The sequence below is a fragment of the Aulonocara stuartgranti genome (assembly GCF_965226115.1).
Source record: "Aulonocara stuartgranti genome assembly, chromosome: 8".
NCBI lineage: Eukaryota > Metazoa > Chordata > Actinopteri > Cichliformes > Cichlidae > Aulonocara > Aulonocara stuartgranti.
Window position 1 is genome coordinate 19,189,049 of NC_138959.1, and position 12,296 is coordinate 19,201,344.

General features: G+C 39.5%; 2 protein-coding genes across 4 annotated transcripts; one reads left to right on the forward strand and one right to left on the reverse strand.

Moving 5' to 3' along the window:
* Window positions 1-64: 64 nt before the first annotated feature.
* ube2ib (ubiquitin-conjugating enzyme E2Ib) lies at window positions 65-6,930 on the forward strand. Of its 3 annotated transcripts, none has more exons than XM_082543338.1 (7): window positions 65-87; window positions 1,988-2,066; window positions 2,174-2,257; window positions 2,539-2,611; window positions 3,905-4,014; window positions 4,796-4,875; window positions 6,159-6,930. In XM_082543338.1, exons 2-7 carry the CDS (start codon window positions 2,001-2,003, stop codon window positions 6,220-6,222), a joined length of 477 nt encoding a protein of 158 aa, XP_082399464.1. In that variant the 5' UTR covers window positions 65-87; window positions 1,988-2,000; the 3' UTR covers window positions 6,223-6,930. The 3 variants fall into 3 exon arrangements, with proteins under 3 accessions (XP_082399464.1, XP_082399462.1, XP_082399463.1); XM_082543336.1 differs by lacking the exon at window positions 65-87 and adding an exon at window positions 458-635; XM_082543337.1 differs by lacking the exon at window positions 65-87 and adding an exon at window positions 1,624-1,737.
* Window positions 6,928-12,077, reverse strand: LOC309712507 (interleukin-21 receptor). Its single transcript, XM_082543334.1, has 8 exons — window positions 11,856-12,077; window positions 10,814-10,940; window positions 10,546-10,727; window positions 10,305-10,459; window positions 8,340-8,517; window positions 8,122-8,227; window positions 7,951-8,029; window positions 6,928-7,866 (listed from the first exon to the last, which is right to left on the reverse strand). Exons 1-8 carry the CDS (start codon window positions 11,953-11,955, stop codon window positions 7,447-7,449), a joined length of 1,347 nt encoding a protein of 448 aa, XP_082399460.1. The 5' UTR covers window positions 11,956-12,077; the 3' UTR covers window positions 6,928-7,446.
* Window positions 12,078-12,296: the final 219 nt, after the last annotated feature.

The window sequence follows — 12,296 nt, forward strand, 5'->3', positions numbered from 1 at the left end:
TAATGGGCTTTAGTCTAAGGCACCCAAAGATTATATATTACAGAAGAGAGAAATCCGTCTGGGTTTAAGACCACGCGGCTTACTTGGGTATGAAATTAGAAAAGATTTTTGATTTGTATTTTCTATAAAGTGTTTAAAAAAAATCCCAGGTAATCTTCTATACTTTGCAATAATGTATCATATTTTCACTTGAACCTTTGTCATTTTTTTTTTGATAACATAAACGGCGCTTGAACGAAGAGTACGAACCGCAAAGGTAGAATTTCCCCATCGACATAAACTTAAATAACAGTGTTTCTAACGCACTGCGCTCTAACAACGGCAGCTAGGCTGCTCGAATTAAATGAAAGCTAATAAACGACTAGTTCGGGAAACTCTTTCGGCTAAACCCAGGGCAGGTGAAGAAATACATTCAAAATATTAAACCCCCGAAAGAGAAATGCGCAGTCCGATTTTCCAAGAGGTATTTAAGCAAAGACGGAAGTAAAGGACGGATGAGTGTTTCGCATCGCTGTCTCTGGCTCGAGACGGAGCGGGTGGTTTTTCAGGAGGGAAACTTTACAAGGTTTAACGGGATTTGAGCACGATTAATTCATTTCGCTTAATTACTAGAGCCAGTGCAGCCATACTGAAAGGTAGGAGTACACCCTGAACGCGGAAACGTTCATTTTTGTCGTGTATTATTACATTTTACCCGCTTCAGTTTGCGCCATTTTCGCTAGTTTGGTAATGCATAAATGTGCGCATTTTAGCTCTGGCGTTCTTTGTCCCTATTCTTTAAAAGATAATGATGTGGTTCATCCCGGTGGAAAATCTCACACCCCTGTTTCTACAAGGCAGTTGCTATTATTATGCGTTAGAAGAGAGCAAGTGATCGTTCTTCTCCCATCCAAAAATTGTCTTCGAAATCAAGTGCAATTGCGCAGTTTTGTGCTGCATCAGGCCGTGTCAGACGCTAACAGCGCCAGCGCCTGTTGGGATGTAGCTCCATTCTGGCGCACATGAGTTAGCTTGTGAAGCTAACCGGCTAGCGTGCTAATCAAATAGCTTTGATTGTCAGTTTGTCAAAGTGTCTGTTGACGGCAACGTCACGCCGAAGTTCAGCAAACATATAATGAGTAAAATCTTCATGGATCCCCTTTTTAGCTTTAAAACCCTGGTCGCGGAAACGGTAGAAAATGGTAGAATTTTTTTTTTCTTCCTCTGGAGCGGTTATCTCCACCGGCTAACTTGGCTAGCCTTTTAGCGTCGCAGACTTGTCGAAATAAGCTGTACTTTTACACACACACACGCCCCGAGGCCAATAAAAACAGTTTAGCTTGCATACTAGAACATCAGTTTATGATGAAGTCCGTTTGTCTCGTACTGATAAATTGCGGTGGTCTTTAATCACTAGCATTGTTTTGTTGCTTTACCTCGTTGTCATTAGCTTCAGTGTTTAGCGTTTATAGACATTCCTATGCAGCATCCTAATTGCCACCGACGCTAGTTGGCAACACGGTTGGGTATGTGACTCGATGCAAGTCAGAAAAGTACCAAAATTAATATGCGCCATAAACAGGTTGAATGTTGTACGTCGTGTCCGTGTGATTTCACACACGAGAAATGTTAATATCACAATACTTTGTTTTTTTTGGAGTAGGGTAGGGAGGGGGCTCATAACTTAAACCAGTTGGAAAAGGACCTGAACTGATGCTGCTCTGTAATAACACTGGATGCCCTCTTGGTTTCTTTACAGTATGGAAACTTTCAGTTTTTCAAAATTTGGCTGCAGCTAATGGTCATTCTAGAGTATGATTTAGGTTAAATTGTTTCGACTAGCTGCCTAAAACTTTAAACATGTCGAATTAGAATACTAAGGAAATTGTTTCTTTTTTATTATTGTTATTATCTTTAAAACAAAGGAAAGCTAAAGAGCTATTCGTTTCAGAAGACAGGACAGCCAGATGTTTGGGTTTCTAATCAACCTGACCCTCTTTCTTTGCAGGAGTCCACAAATCATGTCAGGCATTGCATTGAGCCGGCTTGCCCAGGAGCGCAAGGCATGGCGGAAGGACCATCCTTTTGTAAGTATTGGCTCACGAGATCCGTGCGATGAAAGCCTGCCTGAGTGTTGGTTAGAAAGTGTTTGCTTTCTAACAAACTTTCAAATTTCAACTCTTACTCTTCCCAGGGATTTGTTGCGGTACCGACAAAAAACCCGGATGGAACCATGAATCTCATGAATTGGGAATGTGCTATTCCTGGCAAAAAGGGGGTAATGTGTTTCATAGATTTGTTTGCATGCCGAGTAGATTTGTTTTACATAATTAAAAAAGACTCAATGGTCTTTCTAGGACAATGAGAATACTGTAGTGGATGTAAAGCATACTGTATGAGTAATTGCTCTGCAAAAACAACCCAAAACAAATTGAACCATGATAAGTTTTAAAAATAATTTTACAGTTTGACTGGCAGTAGTAGTAGTAGTAGTAACTTTTAAGAGTCAGTGATGTAGCCTTCTGTTTCTAAATTGATCTAATGATCGTCTCTCCTCAGACTCCGTGGGAAGGAGGCCTGTTCAAGCTGCGCATGTTGTTCAAGGACGACTATCCGTCTTCACCTCCAAAATGTGAGTTGCTGTGCATTCAGCCTGTAAATATGACAAATACACTAGCTATCATTTTGGCCTGCAGATGCTTTGGGAAATCTATTTGGAAGTAAAACCTGGAGCATAGTAGAGTTCCCATATTTTCAAGAGCCTTTAGCATTATCAGATACAATTTGTATTACAGTCAGATCAAGTTAATTATTTATTTTTTTAAGTTTTGATGGTTTGAAATGGAACAGAAAAGTGCAGGCTCATGGGCATCCTCCAGCCTACTCGGCACATCTGTAAACTGTCTTTAAAAGCTAATTAAGGCTTCCTCTCATCAACATTTGGCAGCACTGAATGATGAATCTCTTCAGACATGTTAGTTTATTATGGTAATGAGAAAGAGGCTGATTTAAAGCCAAAGGTTTTAATTTAAGGTTAGTGCAGTAATCCTTTGGAAACCTGTGTTTAAGCTGTCAAACTGAAGCTTAGCAGTGCTGGGGATGTTCGACACCTCGGCTGTGATTGGTTGAATACATGACTGTTTTCTGGTCTTTGTGGGATAATTACAAATGTCGAGTTTTCAACTTTAATGATAGAAATCTAAGCAGCTTCATGTTTTTGTTGTTATTATATAAACAGCAGTGGAAACTGGTTAAAGTGTCTTTATTCCAGTGGCTGTGATTAATCTCTTTGGGTTACATGAAAAATTCTGCTCTTTAGGAAAAACTCCAGAATAACCTTTGCTTGACCTTTACGCAGCAGAGCAAATACAGACTTTCTCTTCTAATTATTTTAATTTGGCAGCGCTATTAAAGCCATTTAAGTAGTGCAGCAAGCATGTTGGAGCTGAGGAAGCTTGGCGATATAACAATGTTGCTGCAATTTTGGTGTTAATTCAGGGTCACGGCCAATAGATGCTTTCATGCATGCGTCATTTGCTGTTCCTTTTAAACGGGTTGTGCAAGATTTTTGCCAGTTGATTGATTTTTAGACCTGATATTGTTGTAAATTGATGGTAAAAAACTGCTTACAAACAAGTAGCAGATTCCTGTTGTGTGTCTCAAAACACTACCGTACTTACCTGCCACACAAGGCCAGAGCACCGTGGCTTACACCGGCTCTAATCCTGCAGCACGAGCTCCACGTTGTCTGAATGTCAAATTAAAATGACCTAAAGGCACTGTTTGTGTAAACAACAGACGCTGCTGTCTTCAGTGGAACAGTTCAGTCTGGGCACGCAGTGACTTTAGTAGTCTAACCCCTTTTGTTTGGTATGTATAATATACCTGAAACATAAAGCCCACTTAACATTTTGCCATCTTTCAGGTAAATTTGAGCCTCCACTCTTCCATCCAAACGTGTATCCATCAGGCACAGTTTGCCTATCGATACTAGAGGAGGACAAGGACTGGAGACCAGCCATCACAATAAAGCAGGTTTGTGTTGTAAAGTGAATTTCATCTACAGTAATGACCTTAAAGCCTAAGAGCGTGAGTGTGTTCACATGGTCTCTTAAAGTTCCAGATGTTTTCTGATTTTAAGATGACATTTCTAAACTGGAACCTTATCTAAGTTTATCAGGTAATCAGTCAAATTTTTTGATGCTGATAGGAAAACGAGACGCGTAGGCTTTTGAATCCCTCGCTTAGCTTTCAGGCTGGGTGATATTTTAATAATGTTGGTCATGAAGCACAGACGGTGGCCGTGCTGTCATTTTAAGCCACGTTTACATGTAAAATAATCACACAGTAAGTTTGTTTTGTAACTCCTCACACCTGTCTACTGAATGCCTATCTCCTAACCAAGGATTGTACACAAAGTGGCTACATTTGTCACCAAATTGTTTTTTTTTTTAAATTTTTTAAGGGAAGAAAAGCTCAGCTGTAAATTGGCGACATGACAGTCCTCCAGATTAACAAACACACTTATAAAGCAGACGAGTCTCGATGGGCAGTGAAGTGTGATGTACGCCTGTTTCTATTGTGCCTGAGAGGCAGAGAAGCACAACGCTAAATCGAGAGTCAAACCATAAGCTTAAAATATTTGCATCACAATTTGTATTCAGTGTTTAGCAATAGTCAATCATGACTATTATGTGGAGCGAGCAGTGTTGCATAAAGTGTGTGCACTCAGTATTAAGTTGACTGATATTAAGGAGCCTTCAGAGAAGCATCCCAACCTGGTGAATTTCTGAAATGTTTCATTTTTATCTTGTAGATCTTATTAGGTATCCAGGAACTGCTAAATGAGCCAAATATCCAGGATCCAGCCCAAGCAGAGGCTTACACGATCTACTGGTGAGTGACGATTAATTCACATGAAACCAGCAATTTATTCACAAATGTAAGGCCACTGACATCTTAGGGCAAATTATTAATTAAGTGGGAGTTGGAGGTCTTGTTTTACAATAAATGAATAATTATTTAAACCAAATAACTGTTGATTAGATTTACTTGAATTTGAAACCAACATGGTTTTAGAAAGGAAAGCAATGTAGACCATGGCTGTTTATTTACTAATTTATATGCCCACAAGAGCAGAATTATTATTAGTGATAACTAAGACGGGGTTCTTAAAAAAAAAAAAATAGCATTCATACAAATCTTTAAATATGTACATCTTCATGCAGAAATATAGAGGGATCAGACTTTTTCTGTGTGCACTGGAGGGCTTTTTATAATATGGTGTTTCACTTCTTTTTTTTTTCTTTTCTTTTTTTTTTTTTTTTAAATCCACTCAGTGAACCTCAGACTTGATGACAACTTTTTCTCTGGCTTCATCATTCCCCTCGTTTTTCACCCAACATCCACAGTGAATTTGCCCCCTTGGGTCAGACTCTTAATACGGAGTTCTACTTTAATGTCTCGAGGCATCTGAGGGAGAACATTTAGTGCACACGGTCTGATATGTGTGTCAGTTGTGTTTTTTAACTACGCCAACACAATCATAGCCACCTGCACCACTTGCCAGATTTGGCACTGTAACAACTTTCTCATGAGAATGAACTTTTAAAGGTTGTCCTGGAGATGATCCAGCACACGTCATAGATTTGCACCTGCAGGTGGTCAAAATGGGGAATTCCACAGTGGGGTCAAAGCGGTCTGAGCAGTATAGAGCAACACAGGAATGCAGAGTGGACAAAGGCCAAATTTAAATAAGAATTTTCAGATTGCACCTCATATTATTTTAAGTTTATAACTAGCACAGGAAACTATTTATTTATTCATTTATTTATTGGGTGTGTCTCTGGGGACTAAGCTTGTGAAGTGTCTACCTATTTTAAAGTACACATGAGATCTTAACCCTGTAAAACCTGAACCCTAAAAATTCAATGTTTTTGAAGCAGGAGTTTTTATTGAACCTTCTGACGATTTAAAACACATAAGAGGAGTTTAAGGGTTTAAAAAGAAATCTCATTGATGTAGAGGTCTCAAAAACTCCTGTATCACACATGAACTTCTAGGGTTTTCCACTGACTGATTAAAGATGTTTACTTTTTGAGCAGCATGCTGTGCCTGTTTTGAGTAAGCAGTCGTAATAACTGTTGTTTCTGTTTGTTTTGTTTTTAATGTCTTTTCAGCCAAAACAGAGTAGAATATGAAAAAAGAGTTCGAGCACAAGCCAAAAAATTCTCCCCCTCGTAAGGGCGAAGACGGAAGGAATGGGTTTAACAAGAATCACCTCCCGGCTCAGTCTCTCTATGAATGTGCTCCTCTCACATCGGGACTTGCTTAAAGACTTCTATTTAAACTCCACATTCTGTGCCATCCGTTCTCCTCTGACCTATCAGTTTTTTTTGTTCTTAATTGCCGGTTGGCGCATAATGCTGGGAGGGAATGGGTGCGTCAGCACCCTGGTAATTTCTTTTTAAACAATAATTGTCTTATGTCGTGCAAGGGACACAGCTTGGTACCGGTTTCATCAACTCCCATGCAAGCTGACTGTCATCAATATTTCAAGGAAGAAAATGTCGTTTTGTTTTATTTTGCTCTTTCACAGGGTCTTTTTCTTTTTGTTTCCTCCTTTATTTTCCATAAATTTAATGTAAAATTTAGCTTACTTCATTGTCAGTATTTCAACTGCTGTATAATGAATGGCACTTTTATACTGTTGTATCTCACTAGTGTCTCTAGATGGCTCTGTCTAATTCTCTTTCCCAGGTTTTCTATTCAGCATGCTGTAATATACAATAGATTCTGCTGCCTTGGCTGTCTTTTTGTTATTCAGAGTGTTTGCTATAAATAAAAATGGCCACAGTGACTGAGGCAGGTAGGCTTACTTCTGTATCAGACTTTAAGGTTATATGGTGCTTTGTTCATGTATGTGTTGGCTTAATAAACCTTTCTACATAATGTATTTTCTTTATTAAGAGCAGAATATACACAGAAGTTCATCTTGCATTTCAGTGATGCAGAAACAAAACGGATGAGTCACAAAATAAGACTTTCACCCTGTTTCCAGACAGGTTTGGACTGTGCATAAAAGATAAAAACATCAGTGAAGTAGTACATGGACAACATGTAACTAAATGCTACATAAAATCTGTAAAAAAAGGAAAAAAAAATTCAAGGTGCCGCAATGGCCCAGAAGTTTAGACCACAGCCTGATTGAAATCCTGTGGTGGGCCCTCAAGAGGACTATTTATAGCTTAATGCGCAGAATTAACAATAAACTGAAGTAACATTATAAAGGAGAGCATGTCAAAATTACCCCACAACGAGAAGGACTGATAAAATGAGTTATTTCTGCTACAGGTTCTATTAGCTACTGAATCGTAACGTGGACTACTCCGTCCAGTGGAAAAATGTTCCTTTTCATGACAACTTTCAAGCTTTCTTGAGTTGATCCCTGTTGGGCAAGACTTGTTTTTACAAGCTCCCATGGTGCTCTGCCAGGATAGAACTGGACTGCTGGAAAGCACTCAGGGTGCAGTACTCATTGCAGTACCAGGGAGGCTCCCTTTCTAGGGACGTGTCACTGCAGAGCCAGCAGCCCGAGTCTCCAGAAGGACTCCCTAATTGGGAGTCTAGAACCAGGCTGTTCATTGGGCTCCCCTGAGCTGAGAGTGGAATCATGGTGCTCACAGCGTACGGGACGCCCAGGAGAGTGGTATCACAGACCGAAGGAGTTATGTTGCTGTAGGAGCTGCCCTCCATCACGTGCTGGTCAAAGTGGGGTGGACGACAGTCATCCTCCTGGACTTCTGCACACTTTGTCAAGGTGTCGATCTGAAGCGTTTCCTCTTTTTCTAGCGTGTCTGCTGTGTTTTCTTGCGTAACCACCCAGCTCTGCAATCACAAGGTCAGTTACATCCTAATGACATTAAGTTTGGGACTTTTTTTTCTGTTTTTTACATGAAAAGCTGAACTTACCTTGAAATCTCCCTGGCAGTCACTGTACAGGGTGTGGAAATAGGGAGCCGGAGTTGGGATAAATACATTTTGCTTCCACCTGTGAGCATAGAAAGTGCAATATAGTACAAAAATGACTTTATATGAAACTTAATGTTTTGTGAAGTGAGGCTTTACATGATATAATGTTACTTTTTAACAGGAGCGTAGCAGATCAGTATGACGAATAGCACCAGCCCACAGATGGGAATGAGCACCTTCTTACACATTTCAGAAATGAACATGCGCGTTGACAAACCTGTGTGGGGAACACAATAGAAAATACTGAAGCAGAAGAAATCCAAGAAATCAATTTCTGCTTATGATTGTTTTATCTAAATCTAGCTGCTTTCTTTTTTATTGAGACTCACCATCCGCAGCAGGGTTAGTCCTCCAGTGAGCCTCATCAGACCAGTGACTCCACTCGCCTTGGTACGTAGCCTTATTGGGAATGGACCGTACTCTAGCACTATACTCGGTGTCTGGTTCGAAGTTCTGATCTTCCAAAGAAATACCCGTACTTTGTGTGCTAATTTCACGAATTTTTACCTGAAAGAAATAAAACATAAAAGCATCCCATTAATTTTCAGAAGACAGAAATGCCCTGTTCTGTTCTTCTTTATAAACTTATTTGCAGGTTTAGTGTCATCATTTTCCCCAAGAGTATCGATTCTGTCACTAGTTAGATAAACTAATGTAAGTCTACGAGCCGCAACCTACCAACCACATGACGTCACGCTCCTTACTGGCCCTGCACGTTCTCAAAACTAACTTTAAACACTAGTTTAGTTTTTGAGAGCAGGCCTCAATGGTGTAAATTAGCCTTTATATTATTTCATGCCCCAAATTTTGGAACAATTTCGGCCTAATAAAAAGAAGTCGTAAAACCTTTAAATATGTGATCATCTACAGAACATAATACAAGAAGACTCCGAGAATTTAGAGAAAAAGGCCGAAAATTGGTAACACATGCTCCCATTCAGGGACCTGTTTACCCATTCATTTACTAAACTTAAGTGTCCCAGTACTTATGGTCTGCCTTGAATGGTGTAAGTTTTTTAATAGCAGATTTTGACACATTTTACTTTAATAGAAGAAAAAAAAAACTGAAGACAAAATTTTTGGCTGCTTTCTGTCTCCCAGATTTATCTCTGACACACATTTATCCAGGCCTAGGGACCATCATTTGGAGCACATCAGCATGCAACACCCTGAATGTAGATTTGAACCAGAGATCTTTTATATGCAAGAGAGGGTGAAAAATAGGGTGTAAAAAAAAAAAAAAGACCCTGCGTGCTGGAGTCCGGTCGGCAAAAACTCAAATCTGGCCCAGTAGATGGTTTTGGAACTTGTAAAGGAGGGGATAATTTTTGAACTTTTAATTGTATTATTATAGCTGTTAGTAACAGATAAGCAATTAAATAAGAGAAACTTTCCTTCACTTTCCTGTTTTTTCTGCTAACTACTATAAAGACGACTGTTTCTTTTCTCATTTCTTTTTCTCTTTAAATTATTTCTTATTTCATTTGAAATAACAAAATTGTTCTATTAAAATTACAGGACAGTTTGGGCAATGAACTACCAGAACTTTTTCTGTAGTCGTGCTGACAGATTTTTCACTTACTCCAGCAGCATTTCTTTATCATGTAGAAAAACCGAGACAAACACTTGAAACTGCACTTCTTTATCTTACATTGAGATATCGCCGAGATGAAACGTACAGTTAAACTTTACACCAACAGAAAGGGGAATTTCACTACTCTGCCTAATGTTGTAAGATGTGTTTGACATGACTGCACTACTCGATGGAGCTGTTTGCATATAAAATGTGTAAAACCTCTGTTTGATTGTGTCAGATGGTTAAATGCCCTGTTTTAATTCACTTTTAGAGTTTTTACTCGAGCAAGTCCCAGCATGTAGAGGAACTGTGGAAGTGTGAAAACTCGTGCAATGCTCTATTTAATACAAACCTCAACTTGCCAACAGGTATAACCTGAATCTTTGTGCTCACAGAGACAGAATCAGATCAACAAGCGGTGTAAAATGCCTTCAGCTTGAATAAATTCACAGTTTCTGCCGCAAACTGTCGCCACACTGAGCTAACACCCACAGCACTAGCAGATAAAAACACTGCAGCTGTTTGACATCTCAGTTTAGAACTAGATATTTACCAGAAAGTATAGAAGATTTCAATTTTTTATTCTTATTTATATTATTACATTTGGAAAACTGTGGGGTTTTTTTTTACCTCACAACATAAAAAACAGGTTTTCATTTGTAGATTTTTACCATTCAGTTTTACCCTTTGTCATTCCTGCTGATTAGCTGAAGCATACCTTATGTTCTCCCCTCTTGTAGTAATGGAGCTGATACTCCAGGTTGTTGGGCAGAGCAGTGAAGCTGGTATAATTCTCGTAAGTGCTTTTCCAACCAAAGTGGTGGTGACTTGAGCTGTGGCTGACTGAGAGGCAGCACGGTGCGTTTGGTTTAACTGATAAGAAGATGTGTGACTGTTAAAAAACAATAATTCATACATTTATGAGTCCTGCCAACACAGATGATCATTACGCTGCTTACTGTTGTGCACAGGTAGGTACTGTTCATCTAGCACGTCACAGGTTTCAGACTCCTCATTTGGGTCGTGGCAAAGTGAGATTTTGTATACTTCTAAATCTGCAAACGTATCGTCATTATCGGGCGATGTTGTAAATGTGCAGAAATAGTTCTCTTTGGTGTGTGTCAGCATGCACTTGTACGTTCTGTGAGAAAAAGAGAAGCAGCAATAAGGTGCATGGCGTTAAAGGTGACCCATCATTCTTAAATGCGTTAGTAAAAAGAGTCTCACTCGAAGTCTGTAAAAATGAGCCAGTAGGAGCTGTTGCTGTTTGAGGTGTTTTCTGATGGAGTGATGTTCAGGGAGCAGTAGACGGTGGTTAGGTAATCATTGACACAGTGAAGATTGTAGTCCGCTCCTAGGAAACCCCATAGAAAAGATAGTTATGATTACAGAGCAAAACAAAATGAAGTAGAAACATTTCAAGTCCATGTTTAACTCAAGACTGTTAGTGAATAAGCATGTGCTAGCCAGTCCAGAATAGAATTATATTGTAATAGCTTAAAACACTCATGACTGGCCTATATATACACTGAAATTGTGTTTATATGAGAGACAATGAGATCTGCAGTGTGATTAATGTTCTAATCTAAAGAGAGCTAAAACCATAGATCAGGTGTCAGTATCAGATCAACAAGTCAAGTGCAGCTCTTACAAACGTGCATTAATACTAGTGCTATTTTTTCCCCCTTTGCGCTACCTTCTCTGCCTCTGCCAAGAAAGCAAACAATTAGAAGCGAAGAACCAACAGGAAGTTTCAGAATTATTCAGAAAGCATTTTTACACAATCCCTATTGCTTGAAGCAACTGAATCATGATGATTTGCACTTTGATAATACTTTTCTATCTTTTTGAGTGCACACAATTCATGACTTGAGCTGCTGGCTGATCAACGTTTTGGGGTTCAGTGTCTTTCTCAAGGGCAATTTGACATGAGCACCAGGAGATGGACTTAGCAAAATAATGGACAACCTGTACAACGACATAGATCCAGGCATCTCAAAACATCATTTAAGTGCTGCTTTTGATGTATCATGGTTGTTGTAGATTAGCAACTAGGGTGAAATGCACAAAAACAGTAAATAGTTTGTCACTTTATTGTATAATGAAGAACCTCATTTGAGAGCTTAAGCTCATTTAGCCATTTAATCTAGCCGTTATTGCGTTAGTGTTGTTACATCTAGTGCTTTAAAGCTCTTACACTTACATTTTACAGCTGTACAATTGTCTTTTATCTGACGGAAAAACAAAAAAACAAAGTAAGAATTATAACCTGCTAATGGACTTCCATGTAGCCTGACGATGTTGGTAGATTTGAGCAGGAACACAATCAGCAGCGTCGCCTTCATCCTCAGGGGTGGATGCCAATCCATCGCACCAGACGCCAGCTCAGCCCAAAGATTGAGTCATACTGTCCTGACTCTTTTGTAAAGCGGGTTTTAAACGCAGACTGAGAGGCGTAACCGCTCAGGCTTCTCACACAGATAGCTGTCACTATCATTGTCACTGGTGGGAGAGGATGTGCTTTTTAAAGAGAGCAGCTGTTTATGAAAGCGTGTGAAAAGAGTTTAACCTAGCAGTGTTTCATATTACAGTCTGTCTGACTGTGCACTTGTTTGCAATTGTCATGAAATCTTTACCAGAGCCCGTTTAGCTTGTTTAGAGGAAGCATAAGGTGAAGTGCTTTGGGCCGAGATGCTCCACAGCCCACCTG

Coding starts and splice junctions, on each gene's coding strand:
- ube2ib (XM_082543338.1), top strand. CDS start 2,001: ATGTCAGGCATTGCATTGAGCCGGCTTGCCCAGGAGCGCAAGGCATGG. Junction 2,612..3,904: donor TCCGTCTTCACCTCCAAAAT/GTGAGTTGCTGT, acceptor GCCATCTTTCAG/GTAAATTTGAGCCTCCACTC. Junction 4,876..6,158: donor GAGGCTTACACGATCTACTG/GTGAGTGACGAT, acceptor ATGTCTTTTCAG/CCAAAACAGAGTAGAATATG.
- LOC309712507 (XM_082543334.1), bottom strand. CDS start 11,955: ATGGATTGGCATCCACCCCTGAGGATGAAGGCGACGCTGCTGATTGTG. Junction 10,941..11,855: donor ACATGGAAGTCCATTAGCAG/GTTATAATTCTT, acceptor GGGGTTTCCTAG/GAGCGGACTACAATCTTCAC. Junction 8,228..8,339: donor GACTAACCCTGCTGCGGATG/GTGAGTCTCAAT, acceptor TTCCCCACACAG/GTTTGTCAACGCGCATGTTC.